This window comes from Ctenocephalides felis, unplaced genomic scaffold (genome assembly GCF_003426905.1).
Source record: "Ctenocephalides felis isolate EL2017-DRISC unplaced genomic scaffold, ASM342690v1 CF-g0.4_SCAFFOLD_01886, whole genome shotgun sequence".
NCBI lineage: Eukaryota > Metazoa > Arthropoda > Insecta > Siphonaptera > Pulicidae > Ctenocephalides > Ctenocephalides felis.
In genome coordinates, this window is record NW_020538040.1 from 17,975,681 (window position 1) to 17,991,798 (window position 16,118).

At 28.4% G+C, this 16,118-nt stretch overlaps 1 protein-coding gene across 1 annotated transcript; it reads right to left on the reverse strand.

Annotated features, from left to right (window-relative positions):
• Positions 1 to 13,305: 13,305 nt before the first annotated feature.
• Positions 13,306 to 14,018, reverse strand: LOC113377527 (intraflagellar transport protein 20 homolog). Its single transcript, XM_026617878.1, has 2 exons — positions 13,875 to 14,018; positions 13,306 to 13,782 (listed from the first exon to the last, which is right to left on the reverse strand). Exon 2 carries the CDS (start codon positions 13,773 to 13,775, stop codon positions 13,383 to 13,385), a length of 393 nt encoding a protein of 130 aa, XP_026473663.1. The 5' UTR covers positions 13,776 to 13,782; positions 13,875 to 14,018; the 3' UTR covers positions 13,306 to 13,382.
• Between the last annotated feature and the right edge of the window lie 2,100 nt (positions 14,019 to 16,118).

Genomic DNA, 16,118 nt, shown 5'->3' on the forward strand with positions numbered 1-16,118 from the left:
ATACAAATAATCAAATATATTTTTCTTTTCTGTCCATGTATTTGAAGATTTCATACACATATTTTAACAGCCTAGTTATTATAAAAAAAACTAAATATAAATTGTGCCCTGAGTTGCCGTCCTAAAAATCGTAGTTTCACCTAAAGGCCATTAAAGCTCCTAATTTTTTTTTTTTGGTTACTTTATTATGTTGGCCTTATTGAATATAAGTTGTTTTAAAATGATAGATATTTTTCTGAAAATTTCTGAGTGTTTGTGTGATAAATATAATTTGTTTATACCGAATAATTTATTTAGGCAATTTATATACCGCATACAAGTAACTTTGCTTTGATTAAAATGGAACCATACACTTTCGCGCGTCACTTGAGGATTCCTTAAACCTAATTTTCTGTTAACACCAAACGACCATTTGTACATAATATACAATGCAGAGTCGAATTTAGTAAAATAACTAAAATATTTCAAAATTAATTTATAAAAGGTATATCGAAGAATCATAACTTACATAATTAATTTGTTTTTATTCTTATTGAATTCCACATTTTGGAACTGTAGATAAGCTTTAACAAATGCACGTTTTTGGAGCACATATGTATCAAAAATATTATGAATATATTAAAAATACTAAAATATAAATATGTTATAAAATATTTAGGAATTTAACTTCATTATCAAGCTTTATCAAAAAAAATCATAGTTTTAACATGTTAATATTGATTATGTCACGTGTGATATAAAATGATCAAACACTACAATTTTGATTTAATGTTGATTGCCAATTTTAATTAAAATTTCACAATTAAGTAGAATGTGTAACAAGTTTTTCATAAGATAAAATAGGCAAATATTAGTTTCAGTGATCAGTCTCTACTTTTTATCCGGAACTACTTTTATAATTTTTTTATATGTATTGATTGTCATTTTAATTTAAATTGAAACATTCTTGGGAATAGTACTACGTTCAACAATATATTAACTTCAATTTAATTTATTCGGTATTTTGATTTGTTTATTAGTTTTGTGTCTATGTCGATGAATGAAAATACATGCGTCTCACATCTGTGAGTTAGGGCTAGAATTTGTGTATTATTAAAACGCCTTTTATGTTAATTACAAGAACAAATATATATATTAATTAATTAAATATAATAATATATATTATTATTTAAAATATTCTATTTTTTACGCTGAATTAATTTCGACTCTGGTCAAAATTCGGAGTCCCCAAAACGGGCGCTCAGTCACATTGGCAATATGTAAAAGCTTAAGACTTTTGCCGACAACAATAATACATAAAGCCAGTATCGCACCTAATAAAAATCGTCGTAAATTTAACACATTTCTTCAAGAACACGACATGCTAAGAGCCTTTGTATTTGCAGGTACATCAGGAAATATCTAAAGGGAGAGCTGGAAATAACATTTAGATTAATGGAAATTTGAAGTTTAAAATTTATATTCTACAAAGACTTTGTTTTTTTAATTAAATTTATTATGTACCTTGTAAACTTATAAAATCATTTTGTGAAGTTATTTGAATGATGACTACTTTGTTGCAAGGCCAAAGTTCTTACTACTCTGTCACTGTCAATTTTGAGTATATTGGCTTTAATGAAACGATATAGATTTTTATATTTAATTCAAACATTTTAAGTTTATTGACGTTATTTGTTCTAGTATAATGATATTTTTTATTGAAAGCACAAATTTACTGGATTACAAAAAATAATATTTTTTATACTTATTATAAAATAAGTCATAGGAATTTGGACTCATTTTGACTTAACAATAATGGTTAAATGATATTGAATCATTTATCATTACCATTTAGTAGTAATAATTTGTCGAATGCATTTTGCCAATAAAGTCCATAAATTTTTTGAAAGTAATATTTGGAATTTTTACGTTTTAAGACCAAGTTTTATTACAATCCACTCTCCTAAATAATTAAATATTTTACATGTAATTAAAAAGCGTTTGAAAAATATTAGATGAAAACTAATCACGAGAATCAATGCAAGCAAACTTCCTTCACTTGCGATATATTGACCAATATGACAATCACGCTATAGTGCGAATTTGAAAACAGACCTTATAAGGGAGATGTCACGATTTGAAAAACATCTGCCAAATTTTTAACTATTGAAGTACAAGCTTATTTTTTAAACAGCAATCAAAACTTACGAGTCTAGTTTTACAGATGGCAACCCAACAGTTGTCCCATCTCTGTATGATAAACTATTACCACAATTTCTGTAATAGGGCGAATATTTTATTGATGCAGCAATGCCAAGTCAGTGCTATTTTTACTTGGAAACATATTGCTATCTACATATCCAAGTAGAAATTATCATCACTAATGCTTGACAACATTATGACCGCTCGAAGCTGGATCAAACCCTTTAAAAGAAATTACATTTTAATCTTATATTGCTTATTTTTTATGATTTTGATGTTATTTACTCTAACTCTATTCTGGGGCTTTGAAATCTGTTTATTCATAACAATGAGCAGAAATTGTTATCAATATATGGGAAAGGAAAAACATTATGATTTGTTATTAGTAGGCCCAATGGATTCAACTAAAAGTATAATATAAAACAGAAAAGGCAATATATTAATATTGAAAAAAAAAATGAAAATAACTGGATGAGATCAATGGATAATTTTATGAGTTTTACTCCAGTGAGCTGGCTTTTCGAGTACACTTGCAAAGCCATCCACAGTCTAAATTCCTTGGATGGACGACGATTTTATTCTGGTGATTGGAAAAACAGTCGCAAATATATGCATTACTAATTCATAGCATTGCAAGTATTAAGGAAATAAAGACACTTTAAGAAAGTAAAGGCCAAGAAATAATACTTCAAAAAACTATAAGAAGATTGAAGGAGCAGTTAAAAGATTCGCCTAATGAGAATGAAAATTTAATGAAATCACTACAGCTATCAAATTATACAACAACAAACAGTAAAAAAACAAATCAAATATCTTCAGAAACAGGTGGATTCATTTGGAAAAATTAGCAGTTAAGCTAGATCACAAAATATTTGAACTCAACAACAGAAAAACAAGGAAATTCACAGTTACACCTTGTAGATTACAATACTAACTAGGTTCCTGACACAGAAATGAACAGCAAACTAGTAAAGTTAAATTTTTTATGCCTGGCACAAACAAATTCAATAGCACTACTATAATCTTAAAATTTGATTTAGCTTGCCAACAAATAATTTCATTGGAAGATAAACTAGCATTAGATCGAAGTGTGAAATATCCAACGGCATCTGAAATTTGTGTGTGTATCAATTTCCTTGCTAGCTCTCTAGTTACTTCCAGCAAATGTATATTTGCGAGGGTATAAGGAAGGTATTAAAGTAATCATAACTTTTGGGAGAACTAAAACACGGCGGTGGCGCGTATCTTAATATGCGCTAACTGTTAAGATGGCTCGCATTGTCTTACTTGAGATATGTTCGTCGACGTTTCTTGATTTTAGGGGATGTGCTTTCTGGTTACGTGCAAATTTGTACTTTGTGGTTTGCACGTGTTGGAATTAGGTAGATACGTTCCGAGAATGGGGAATTCTGGACATTTGACTGATGATTAGGTACAATGAAATAGCTTATAACCAGTAGTTGTATCACTAATATTTCGTTATTCCTTAATTTATCGAAACAAATTAGCAATTATATTTGTAGGCAATGTTTAGTTTGCCCGAATATTATTTTTAGTTTACCTAGGAGATATCTTACCCTATTATTTAAGTATCTACATATTTAATAAGTTGCACAGAGTAACTTACTTTTTATAAAAACACACCTGGATTTTTTATTAAATTTTTTGCAAAAAATACACTAACTTAGTTAGATATATTCAATTATATTGATTTTTTAAATTTGCATACCTCTATCAGAAACAACTATATTATATAATATGAAAAGAAACAACTATATTATAAGTTGTGTCAGGGCACGTCGCCATAACAACTAAACTACTGATTATGAGAGAGGGTCCAAATAAAGAAAGATAAAGTATGTTTGTTCGAACAAGTTTGCATTATTGCATTGTGTTAGCGCCCAACATTAACACGATCTATGGACCGTTCTGAAGAATCAAAACTAAGCCTTTTTGTACGACTTTTATATTGATCACGTTGTTCGTTATTTTGCTGTAAGTTGAACATTTGTAGTTCATAACCAGTAATTATTTTTGTTTTATGTTCCATGCACTTCTTGTCTTTTTGGGCAAAGATTAAAAAAATGAAGAAAAATCTAACTAAGACAAAATATGAAAGTACAGTACAAGAAAAAAAAATTCTTTAAAAAATTTTGTTTTGTTAAATTGTATTGATATGCTTTGTTTAAATGATTATGTTTTGTTGTGTTACATATTTCTGACAATAAAAGTCGTTATAAACTATTTTGGTGTTTATAGATATAGTTTTTAACATATTTTTATGCCTGTCACAACCGTCCTGGGGGTGTGGATGTTGTACCACTTGCTTTTTTCTAGTATAATTTGATTTTATTTCCACGTAGACAAATGTTCAAATTACAATTTATTGTATTTTTTTCTCAGCTAACTTGCTGATTCGAAAAAAAGTGAAAATTATAGCTGATTCAAAAAAAGGGGCACAAGTGGCACGTACCAAGTATTTTCTACTCCATTGTTAAAACGTCTTTGAATATAAGATTAACTAGTGCAATTGCTTGAACTTTCCAAACCAAAAATTAAATTTAACTCTTTCTACTCGCGAATTCCAAGATTTATATGAATTTTGCCGCGGCAGCCGAGTCGAAAGGGTTAAAAAACAAATCACTTTTTTAGAACTTAGAAAAGAATAGATTTTTGAGATTTTTTTTTGTGAAATATTTGAATTTTTTTATACTTTTATATTTGAAAAATTATGAACTGTTTTTTACGCAACGTTAGCTGCGTTCAAACGCGTGAGCGCTGCGTCGCAGTCTAGCGGATAAGCATTGGTACGGACCCAAAGGAAGTAAACAAAATTTGTTCTTATTATTAAAATATCTATAAAATGTGTAATAATTTGATGTGCATATATGTGTAATGATTATTTTTGTCCGCCAAATGGCAAACTTTTTTTCTTTTTTTTTGTTTGGATCTCCGAAACCGCTAGTTGTTTATTTCGTCAATACGAATAAAATGTTTTTTAGATCATACAAATCGGAACGCTTCGTTCTCTCAAAAATTCATATATCATTTTTAGCACTTTTTTCCCCGTATCTTTGGACGGCTGGACCTGCCTTTCCTAAAAACTAATCAGCACGTCTCCTTATCAATAGGAATCAATGTTTTTTGAATTATCTAATCTAATCGGTTGTATCCTCACACATACACCCACACAGACACATACATTCATTTTTTTCTGTAAGGTATGCCAAGATGTTCAGAAACCTCTGAAACGTAAAGACATATAGCAATTTTATTTTCGTTGTTTTGCGATTACTATAACTTATCCTACGGGAAGTTAATAATATAATAATAAAGCTTAATATGAAAATAAATTTCATCTACATGAACATCCTTAAATATTAGAAAGTAACAGAAAAATAATACATACGAATATCAAATACCTAATTATAGATTTTATCAGTGCGCTTTTGCTTATTTACTGGACATGTTTGTGTTGATTGGTACCCCTCATTGGTACCCCAATGCCCTAACCACTATTACTTAAACGCACGTGAATTTTTGCCGTAAAGTCATTAGAAATAAAATATTTCCATTATCACCGCTCGTAACATGTGATGCGTAAAAAATAATTAACCTATCTCCATACGTTATCTGCCTTTATCAAACATCAGAGGACATTTTTCTTCTGGCTATGCGCATCCCTTAATTAGAATGATCATGCCAGATTTTCAAATTAATATGAAAAAACTAATCGTATAAAAAGCGGGCGCGTTCGTAATGGGTAAGTGGGTAAGTAGACATTTAGGAAGAAGTGGAATTCTAATTTTCTGTGAATCGCCATCAAAATGGCGTCGCGTGATTTGAATTAGGAGCGTCATTTGAATATATTATTATTATGTATTATTGTTAGAATTTTTCTACTTCATACTGGTGCTTCACGAGAATTTTTTGGTTTTTAGAGCACGACACATCACTTGCAATTTAAGCATAGTAATATTCAGGTAGTTCATGTAAGGTAGAGCGGGACATAAAAGTCCACCACCGACATCTCAAAAACCAGTAAAGTAATAAAATTTTTAACAATATTTGAAAGTAGAGGGGAGAAGATATAAAACCAGCCATTACCTTCATACGACGCCGCTAACAGGAGATTAACGGCAATCCATAACAAAAATATTTTCTTTTGTTGTTGTTTTTTTTGGTTTTGAGTACTGTTGTTTTGTTTACGAAACCTTAATATAATTTTTAAGTATACGTTATTTAATTGTTTTATAAGATGGATTGTTATCTTTAAGTTATATTCAACAGATTTTCTATATATACTCTATAAAAGCCTACGTGTGGGTGGGGAAAAAAGTAACAACTGAACTTTATTCTGGCGAAAGAGTAAATTAAGTTAAAAAATAGCAATTTTACGGAAGATAAATCAAATGATTGTTCCAAGTCTGCTGATAAATGTTTCTGACGAAATACCAGATCGAAATACCAGGTTATATACAGTGTTATCTCTATAAAATGTACCCGTGACATTTATATTTTGAATTGGTTGAATAATGTAGCTATTATTTCGTAAAATATCTTCAAATTTAAACATATGATAATGGACCTTGTGCTCCTTGGCCGTTGCATTTTACTCTGCCTATGGGGTAAAAAGAACCAGATGACAAATTTTTGAAAAACAGCAAAAAACTACTATGATGAATTAGCTCGGAGTTTTACTGAACATAGTCAGATAGTTGTTTGTTTGATATGTGTTAGTTGTTGAGATATAATTGATTATTATTATATTGGTTTTCACAATATAATTGCTCAAAGTCAAATTGGATCTTTGCGCCCCACCCTACCCTACATCATATTTTTTTCCTATATATCGAATAATTTTAATTTGTTTTTTTAAATATACATTTTTGTTATAAATTTTAGAGATAGTTTTGTCGACGTTACTACATATTTGAAACATTTTTTGCAGCCAATCGTCGAATTAAAAAAAAGATTAAATAGAAAAATTATTTATTCCATTAAATACTTCGACACTTGATGTCATCATTCAGTAATCAAACCAGGAAAAACACATAAAAGAATAATTATGTAAAATTTATTGAACACTAAAATTGTGTAGAGAATATTGTACTAATATATATCAATAAACGAAGAATTAAAGGAGCACATAATGCTCTCCTGTATTGTATGTATTCAATCGTATTGCATTATGAGAACTGATCGAAGTTACGCAGCACGTGCAGTTCAATGAGTGGATCAATGAGTCGATCGTGTAAAAGATTTGTACTTGTAAAAAAAAACATTCGTGTCAGAGGTTTGCTTTTAAATATATATTTTTTGTCAAACAAAAAATTGAAATTGAATATATTTTATAGATATATTTTTCTAGAAAAAGTTAGAAAAATATACTAAAAAATACATACATTTTTTAAATTTTCAAAAATATATCGTTTTATCAAAATTTTCAAAAATATTTCTTTTTCAAAATTTATATTTCATCAAAATTTTCGAAATAAGTTTTTTCTTTAATTTTTGCAACAAAATAATTTCTACATGTTCAAAAAATGGTTGTGTACACGTGCGAAATTTCATAAAATAAAATGTAAAGCTTGAATTGTAAAACACGTATGGGGATAATTTAATGCAACTTGCTTTCAGGCAAAATGGTAATTACAACCAGAGTAATTTTTTTTATCAAACTTTCGGAAGGATAACTGCCTGCCGAGTAGCCATATTGGAATCGTCAAATAATAAAAAATAATTATAATAAAATTAATTAAACTAATTTCTATTGATAATAAATACACTTTCACTTGTATATTAATTATAATTAAACGATTTTGCTAAAGTCCTTGTTCTAAATAATGAAGTTCTACACATAAAAATAGTTAATAAAAAATGTCAACGATTAAATGCAAAAATAAAATCAGGCCTATCTGGACCGATCTTTGCCGAAAAGTAATCAGTATGATTACCAACTGGAAAACAAAAAATGCAGTTTTCTGTAAATTAAAAAAAATGTATTGGGTAATTGTCTCGCAAAACTAACAAAATTGAGGCTTAATTTAATATCATTGAATGGCTTATTAATTTTTGAAATTCGCGCAGTTATTTTTACCAACACATATATAAGAGGCACAACTAGTGTAAAATTTTCAAAAAATTGAATTTTCAATTTTTCCATATTTCGATAGGTTATACCTTTAAAAATAACATACCAAAATTTTAAATCGATATCTTAAATAGATATCTTTTTTGAGTTACAGCCATTTAAAGAGTATATATATAGTATATAGTATAATGGTCATTTTATCTTTAAACGCGTTTTTCTCGAAACAGCATTTTCCGAATTTGCTGCAGCGATTACTCAAAAACAAATGATCCGATCACTATCAATTTTTTTTAAAATGTTCTATATATAGTTCTCCGTAAAATAAACTATCGATTTTTTGATCGGATCAAAAATCGAATTTTGGCAGTCCAAAAACGACCAAAATTTTGGGTAAAATTCGACTTTTTTAAAAAAACGCCGCCATTTTGTCAATTTTTGATTATTTTTTTTTATCGTAGTTCATTTTACAGACAATATTATCTAGTTTAATGAGAATTTTTAAATTTTAAATTTTATCCACGTAGAAGGCCGGAATCACTGCAGCAGTGAAGGGCCTTTTTGAGATCGACGATAACTTAAAAAATATTTAATTTTTTTCTTCAAAAATTTTACTATGTATTCTTAAAACATGTGTAAATATATTCTTAAAATTTCGAAATCATAAAGTATTTTTTTTAATATAAATTCCCAAAAATCACCTTTTTTAGGCAGTTACACTAGCAGTGCCCCGAAGAATAAACTAAGTTAGCAAGGTTTCACACCTACGAGTGTTCCATCTATCGGCAATCCGCCACACTTCCTTCGCGCGCTTTGTTTTGATTCTTGCACTCGCCATGCAAACGCCAGACAAAAGTTAGGTTATGTTTTGAGCAAAGAAGTTTTCACCGGTGAATAATAACAACGTTTTTTTATTATTATCATACAAGAGACACTATGATTAAAAATAGGGTAACTGACTGTTTGGGGCTGAGTGAGAAAGAGATTTTCAAAGTTATTGAGAAGTGTCTTCCGGAAAATGTGACCGATCCTCAAAATATCATAGAGTGTATGGATGACACACTATTTGTGTGGAATTCGAAAGACTCTTGTGTCCTTTCATTGAATATTCAAGCGGCTACCCTGGATGACGGCAAAGATGTCAAACATCAGGTAAAATTGTAATAACTGTTATATTTTAATATAAATATGCCTTCAACAGGTGTGACAGACTTCTCTGCGTTTACTTAGCTGTATTTCTCATATTTATCTTTATATATGTTGAAAAATGGTGCTTATACTCTTATACTACACAATTTTGCACAATACAGATGTTGTCAGGTATATTTACAGGTAATCGATAGGTTCTAAAGCTCACAATAGTATTCTCGGGCAATGTGTCTGTGAATGCAACCTGATTATAAACTTATGGTATCTTTATGATTACCACTTGCATTGTAATGCAATATTACTTTACACTACTGTATAAGATACAGATATTGTCACATATGTTTACAGATAATCGATAAGTAGTGAAGCTTACAAAAGTATTCTTGCACAATGTGTCTATGAATCTAACCCGATTATAAGTTTATGGTACATTTATTATTACCACTTGCAATGTTTAAGATACAGATATTGTTAGGTATGTTTACAAGTAAGCCATAGCTTCTAAAGCTCACAATAGTGTGGGCAATGTGTCTGTGAATGCAACCGATTATAACTTCTGGTATCTTCTGGTATCTTTATGATTACAACTTGCATTTTAATGTAATCTCACTCTCCACAACTGTACACAGATATTGTCAGCTATATTTACAGGTAATCGATAAGTACTGAAGCTCACAATATTATTCAAACGCTTTGTGTATATAAATACTACCCTACTTCTGGTATCTTTATGATTACCACTTGCATTGTAATGCAATCTTACTAACCACTACAGTACACGATACAGATATTGTCAGGTATATTTACAGGTATTTGCAAAGTATTGAAGCTTGCAATAGTATTGTAACGCAGTGTGTTTATAAAGCCAACCCGATTGTAAACTTCTGGTATCTTTATGATTACCACTTGCATTGTAATGCAATCTTACTCTCCACTACTTTACACAATACAGATATATATATATTCATAATTAACTTTTACAATAGTAAAAATATTTTTTGTTTAATGTCACTATAATTTAATTATCAGTCACTCATAATACAATTCTAAATAATCAGATTTTATAATAGTATTCTAAATAATCAGTAAGGCATAATATGGCATTAATTAAAGTTATAAAATTAACATCATATCAATAAAATTAATATATAATATCAATATAAGCTCTGCAAGGTTATATAAATAATCGTAATGGGAACTGATTTTTTGATTACGATTCAAATATTTATGAACAATTTTATATACAAGGGTCTTAAATATATATATATATATATATATATATATATATATAATTTATGATAGAGTAACTATTTAAATATGGATATTTTAATCATAATTGAATTTGCTCATTTAAACAGTCACTCTTTAAAATATATCAGAAAATTTATGTATCTACAAAGATATCACATTAGTTCTTGTAGAATATTCGATTAAAACCATATCATGGTATTCCAAAAGGTACAATATTGTCAGGTATATTTAGCAAATCCCTCCCGATTATAAACATCTGGTATTACCACTTGCATTGTAATGCAATCTTACTCTCCACAACTGTATACGATATAGACATTGTCAGGTAATCGATAAGTAATAAAGCTCACAATAGTATTTTATCACAGTGTGTATATAAATCCAACTCGATTATAAATTTATGGTATCTTTATGATTACCACTTGCTTTGCAATGCAATCTTACTCTCCAGTACTGTACACTATACAGATTTTTTCAGGTATATTCATAAGTAATCAATAAGTACTTGATACAATAGTATTATAATGGAGTGTATATAGAAATCCAATCCAATCTGGTATCTTTATGATTACCACTTGCAATGTAATGCAATCTTACTTTCAACTACTGTAAATGATACAGATATTTTCAGGTATATTTAATAGGTATAGGTAATCGATAAATACTAAAGCTCACAATAGTATTCTATCGCAGTGTATTAATCCAACTCCAAATATTATTCGTTCTATTGAAAGTATGCATTGAATTCTAGACGGATAGTTCCAATGTTATTCCAATCAATGAATGGGTTTGTATTTATACTTCGAAAAGATCAAATATATACTTAAATATAATAAATAAATATATACTTAGTATAAATATAAAGTACATGCATTCATATAAAATTACAAAATATATACTTCATGCAATTTATTTGCTTATTTTCAAAATCAGACATAGAAGCACAAAAGGTACTAGGCACTAGGATCATTATATACCAAATTAGGAAAATAAAAGGAGTTACTTATTTAGGATAAATTGATGCAATAAATTTGGGGTCATTATCATCTATACTAGTCATGCACAAGTAGACAGTACTTTATAATACAGACTAAATGATAAATAAATTTATTTATTTATTTATTTATTTATCATCTAGTCTTTATTATAAAATTCTGTCTACATGTACTGTAATTTATCTGGTATTTACTTTTATGAGAGATAAAATATGTTGTTAGCTTATACTTGTTTATCTATGATTGTTAGCTTGTTCATTATTTTAAATTTGCTATTGGCTTTGAGTAATTCAAATGGGTAATTTTGTGATGGTTATTTTCTGATATTTTTAATTGTTGGATCTACAGATTTGAAATTATCAGCAGTACATTATGTTGGAAAATATATTAAGATAGAACGACCTAAGATCTTTATTTGTAGATGATGAATAGGCAGATATATCGATATGTTATGTTGGACGATATATTAAGAGCTATATATAAATTGGTGATCGATCCTTTAAATTTGGGGTCATTATCATCTAGTCCTTAAAATATATTTTTTTCTTACCTATGCAATATTCTCCCTATCTACTTTTATGAGCAATATTGTTATGATGTTTGTTTACTCCAAAATATAATTTAGGAATTTTGAGTTTGCTCTTGGCTTTGAGTATTTTTTGAAGTTTTATTTTGGAAATATGTAATGGCTATTTTCTAATATTTTTTTAGTTAGGAATCAACAGATTTGAAACCATCAGCAGTACATATTAAAATGTGACTAGCTAAATTTCAAAATTCTTATACATGATATAAGATTCTGTAACGGTTGTCTGAAAGTTTTATTTCGAAAATATATAAGAGTACTTTTGAAATGCTACTATACGTAGAGTATGAATAGGCAGGTATATCGATATATAATGTTGGACGATATGTTAAGAGCTTATTTTTCCTACATATGTACACACATATATACATATAAATTGTAAGATTTTTCAGATTGTGAAATGTTTTCAGACATCCATTCACAATATTAAAATGAATTTAATGAAGAAGGATGTTTTCATTAGAATAGCATAAGATTCGAGTTTTGATTTAATCCATCTTCAGTGCATACAAATAATTCAACAAAATGCAGAAAATTAGAAGCACTAATTAATATTTATATATGAATAGTTATAAACCAAATTTTACTTTAATATTAAAATAAATAAAAATGGCTTTTAGAGCTACAGTTTTTGTGATCATATGTAACTTTTCAATTGTTTTGATAATTTTCATTAAATGTATTGGAAATTTTCAAAGTGATGTAAAAAAAAATTGTACCACTTTAGAAGTCTTGTTTATTTCATTCACTACATTTTAATATTGAAATAAAATTTTGGTTTCTAACTATGTGTATATATTAATATTATAGTGTATATATTAATTAATATAATAGTATAAACAGCATATTGGTCTTCAAATTTGTTTATTCACCATATGTAAAATTTTAACATCTAACTTGGTCTATCGATGAGACATCAGTTTATGTTTACGATGTGGCTTTATGACCTCTTTCGACTAAGTATTGATATGTTAGCATTCGATATACAATAAACAATTTGTTGTATTGATACTTAAGCCTTATTGACTTCTATCTCCAATGAGTTTGATATATTTAAATTTAATTTTACATACATTTACAAAGAAACATAATAATTTTATATACACATCTAATAAGTCCTTTACCCTCTTTATTTATTTTGCAGCAGATGATCCAAAGTTTCCTGTCTTTCTAGTTCTACTCCTTGCCAGGCATGGTATTCAACTTTCAATCTATCCAGCTCCATAGCTTTTTCAAGAATCTGACTTTGCAACTGCTGTTGTTCATTTTCCCTTTGTTTTGACATTGATTGCAAAAGATTTCTGGCCCCAATTGCTTTCATTTTTTCTTTTTCGACGGCTTCTGCTAAAGTCTCTATGGTGCTCACGAAGTCATTTGCTATGTTGTAGAAAGAAGATATTTTTTCAACGTAGATCTGGCATTCATCACTAAGGTCGTTGGTTTGATTTGCTATTTGGGGTTCTAGGACTCTTAATGTGTTCACTTCATCGAAGTAGATGCCCATTTTGGATAGTTCAGACATGATGAGGCTGGTGAAATAATTGTGAAATATTAAGTAAAAAAATATTTATGAAAACATTCAATTCAATTCTTTGTGAAATATTCTCATGGCATTACTTACCTGTTGAGTTATCCTTTTTTATGTTGGCTTCTACTTTTTTTTGCGTTCCGTAGAGAAATTTATTATAATTTTGTTTGTTTTTAAGACATTTATTTTAATAATTTTATATTCAAGTGTAGTGTTTGACACATGTATATTTATCTATTCATGTTGTAAGAGGTTTTTGTTTTGGTCAATATAGTTACCATAGCAACGATTCTCATTCTCATTTCTGATAGATGGAACATATGGTTAATTTTTTTTTTTAAGTTTTTTATCATATCATTTTTGTATTATTAGTAAAAAATACTTCATTAATTTTAATCTTCCGACTTTTCAAGTCATTCTGAACCGTTTGCCACCAAAATTAGAAAACGTAGGTGCATTGAGTAGAGGTGTGTGTGTGTGTACGAGTGTGTGTGCATGCGAACCAAATTTGACTTTTTTATATTTTTTTTTAATGTTTTTATTATTAATAGAAAATTATTTATTAATATTATTATTTATGCAATATATTTAATACATTTTATTCGATTAAAATTTAATGTTTTTTTAACATCCCTGAGTAGTTTGTTTTCGCCAGGAAATCCGATTTGCTAATTTTGTTTGTTTTTTGACGTTTCAAGTCATTCTGAATCGTGTGACTCCAAATACTTTTAATAACGTTAATACAATATATTTAATACATTTTAATCAATTTCTTTTTAAATACAGAATTAGTTTGTTTTTGCCAGAAAATCCGATTTGCTAACTTTGTTTTTTCGACATTCCATGTCATTCTGAATAGTTTGACACCAAATACTTTAATAAGATTAAACAATAAAATATATTTAATACAATTCAATCAATTTCTTTTTAAATACAGAAGAAGTGTGTATTTGCCAGATAATCCGATTTGCTAGTTATGTGCTATCTCGATGTTTCAAGTCATTCTGAGTCGTTTGACACCATATACTTTATTGATATTAATACATTTTATTCAATTAAAATTTATTCTAGTTTTTAGCATACCGTAGAAGTTTGTTTTTGCCAGAAAATCTGATTTGCTAATTTAATTTTTTCGACATTCCATGTCATTCTGAGTCGTTTGACACCAAATACTTTATTGATATTAATACAATATATATAATATATTTTATTCAATTAAAATTTGAAGTTTTTTTTAATACCGCAGAAGTTTGTTTTCGCCAGATAATCCGATTTGCTAGTTTTGTGTTATCTCGATTTTTCAAGTCATTCTAAATGGTTTGACACAAAATACTTTATTGATGTTGATATTATATATTTATTACATTTTATTCAATTGATTTTTTTTAAATGCCGAAGAAGTTGGTTTCTGCCAGAAAATCCAATTTGCTAATTTTATGTTTTCTCGACGTTTTATATAATTATGTGTCGTTTGACACGAAAATTTGTGAAAAGTATGTGCGTGGTTTACATACAAACCAAAATTTGACCCTTCGTCGACGTTTTTTCCAAAACTACTATCCAAGGTTAACTTTGCGCGACGATTGGCTGAGCCGTTTCTTCAGAGTTACAAGAAAAATTGTTTTTTTACGGGTCTTTTCTTTGTATTTTTTTTTGCGATTTTAATGAATATATGCGTAATGATAGTTAGTGGTCTACTCTGAACAAACATTCCTTAGAATATTATAGGCCTACGAAAAGTTGTGAAAGTTTTATCGTCATAATTTTGAAATCTCAATACCTAAGTCGATTACAACTGTCAATAATTATTAATAACATCATTAATAATTGTGATGATTTTATGCTTTACAAATGTTTCTTTTTCTTCAAAATTTTTACTTTTCTGTTTCATATATTTTTGTTACATATATTTTGTTTTTTCAAAGGATCGGAATGATTTTGTCGAGGTGTTGTCGAGAATTTCAAAAAGCAATATTTTATCAGAAGCACATTCAGATGTGCAAAATGCGAAAACAATAAATTTTTATGTCGAAAAAATATTCCTTTCGAAATCGTATATCATTGTGAGGTGATATGTGTTTCGCACCCCACGTTTTAAAAAGTGCTTAGTTTTGGGGAAGAGTTCTCAATATTTTTCATTGCCTTGAATTATGTTATCGAATAGAGAAAGAATAAATACTTAAATTAGAGACAAGGTTAAAATAAAATGAAAAATTAAAATAAATAAAGAAAATAGTCGTATTATATTTTTTTATTCGCTAAATATTTTTAAAACTGTTTATGAATCATTCCAGTTCTGCATACGTGTTCTCTTACAGTTTTTCAAGTCATATCTCT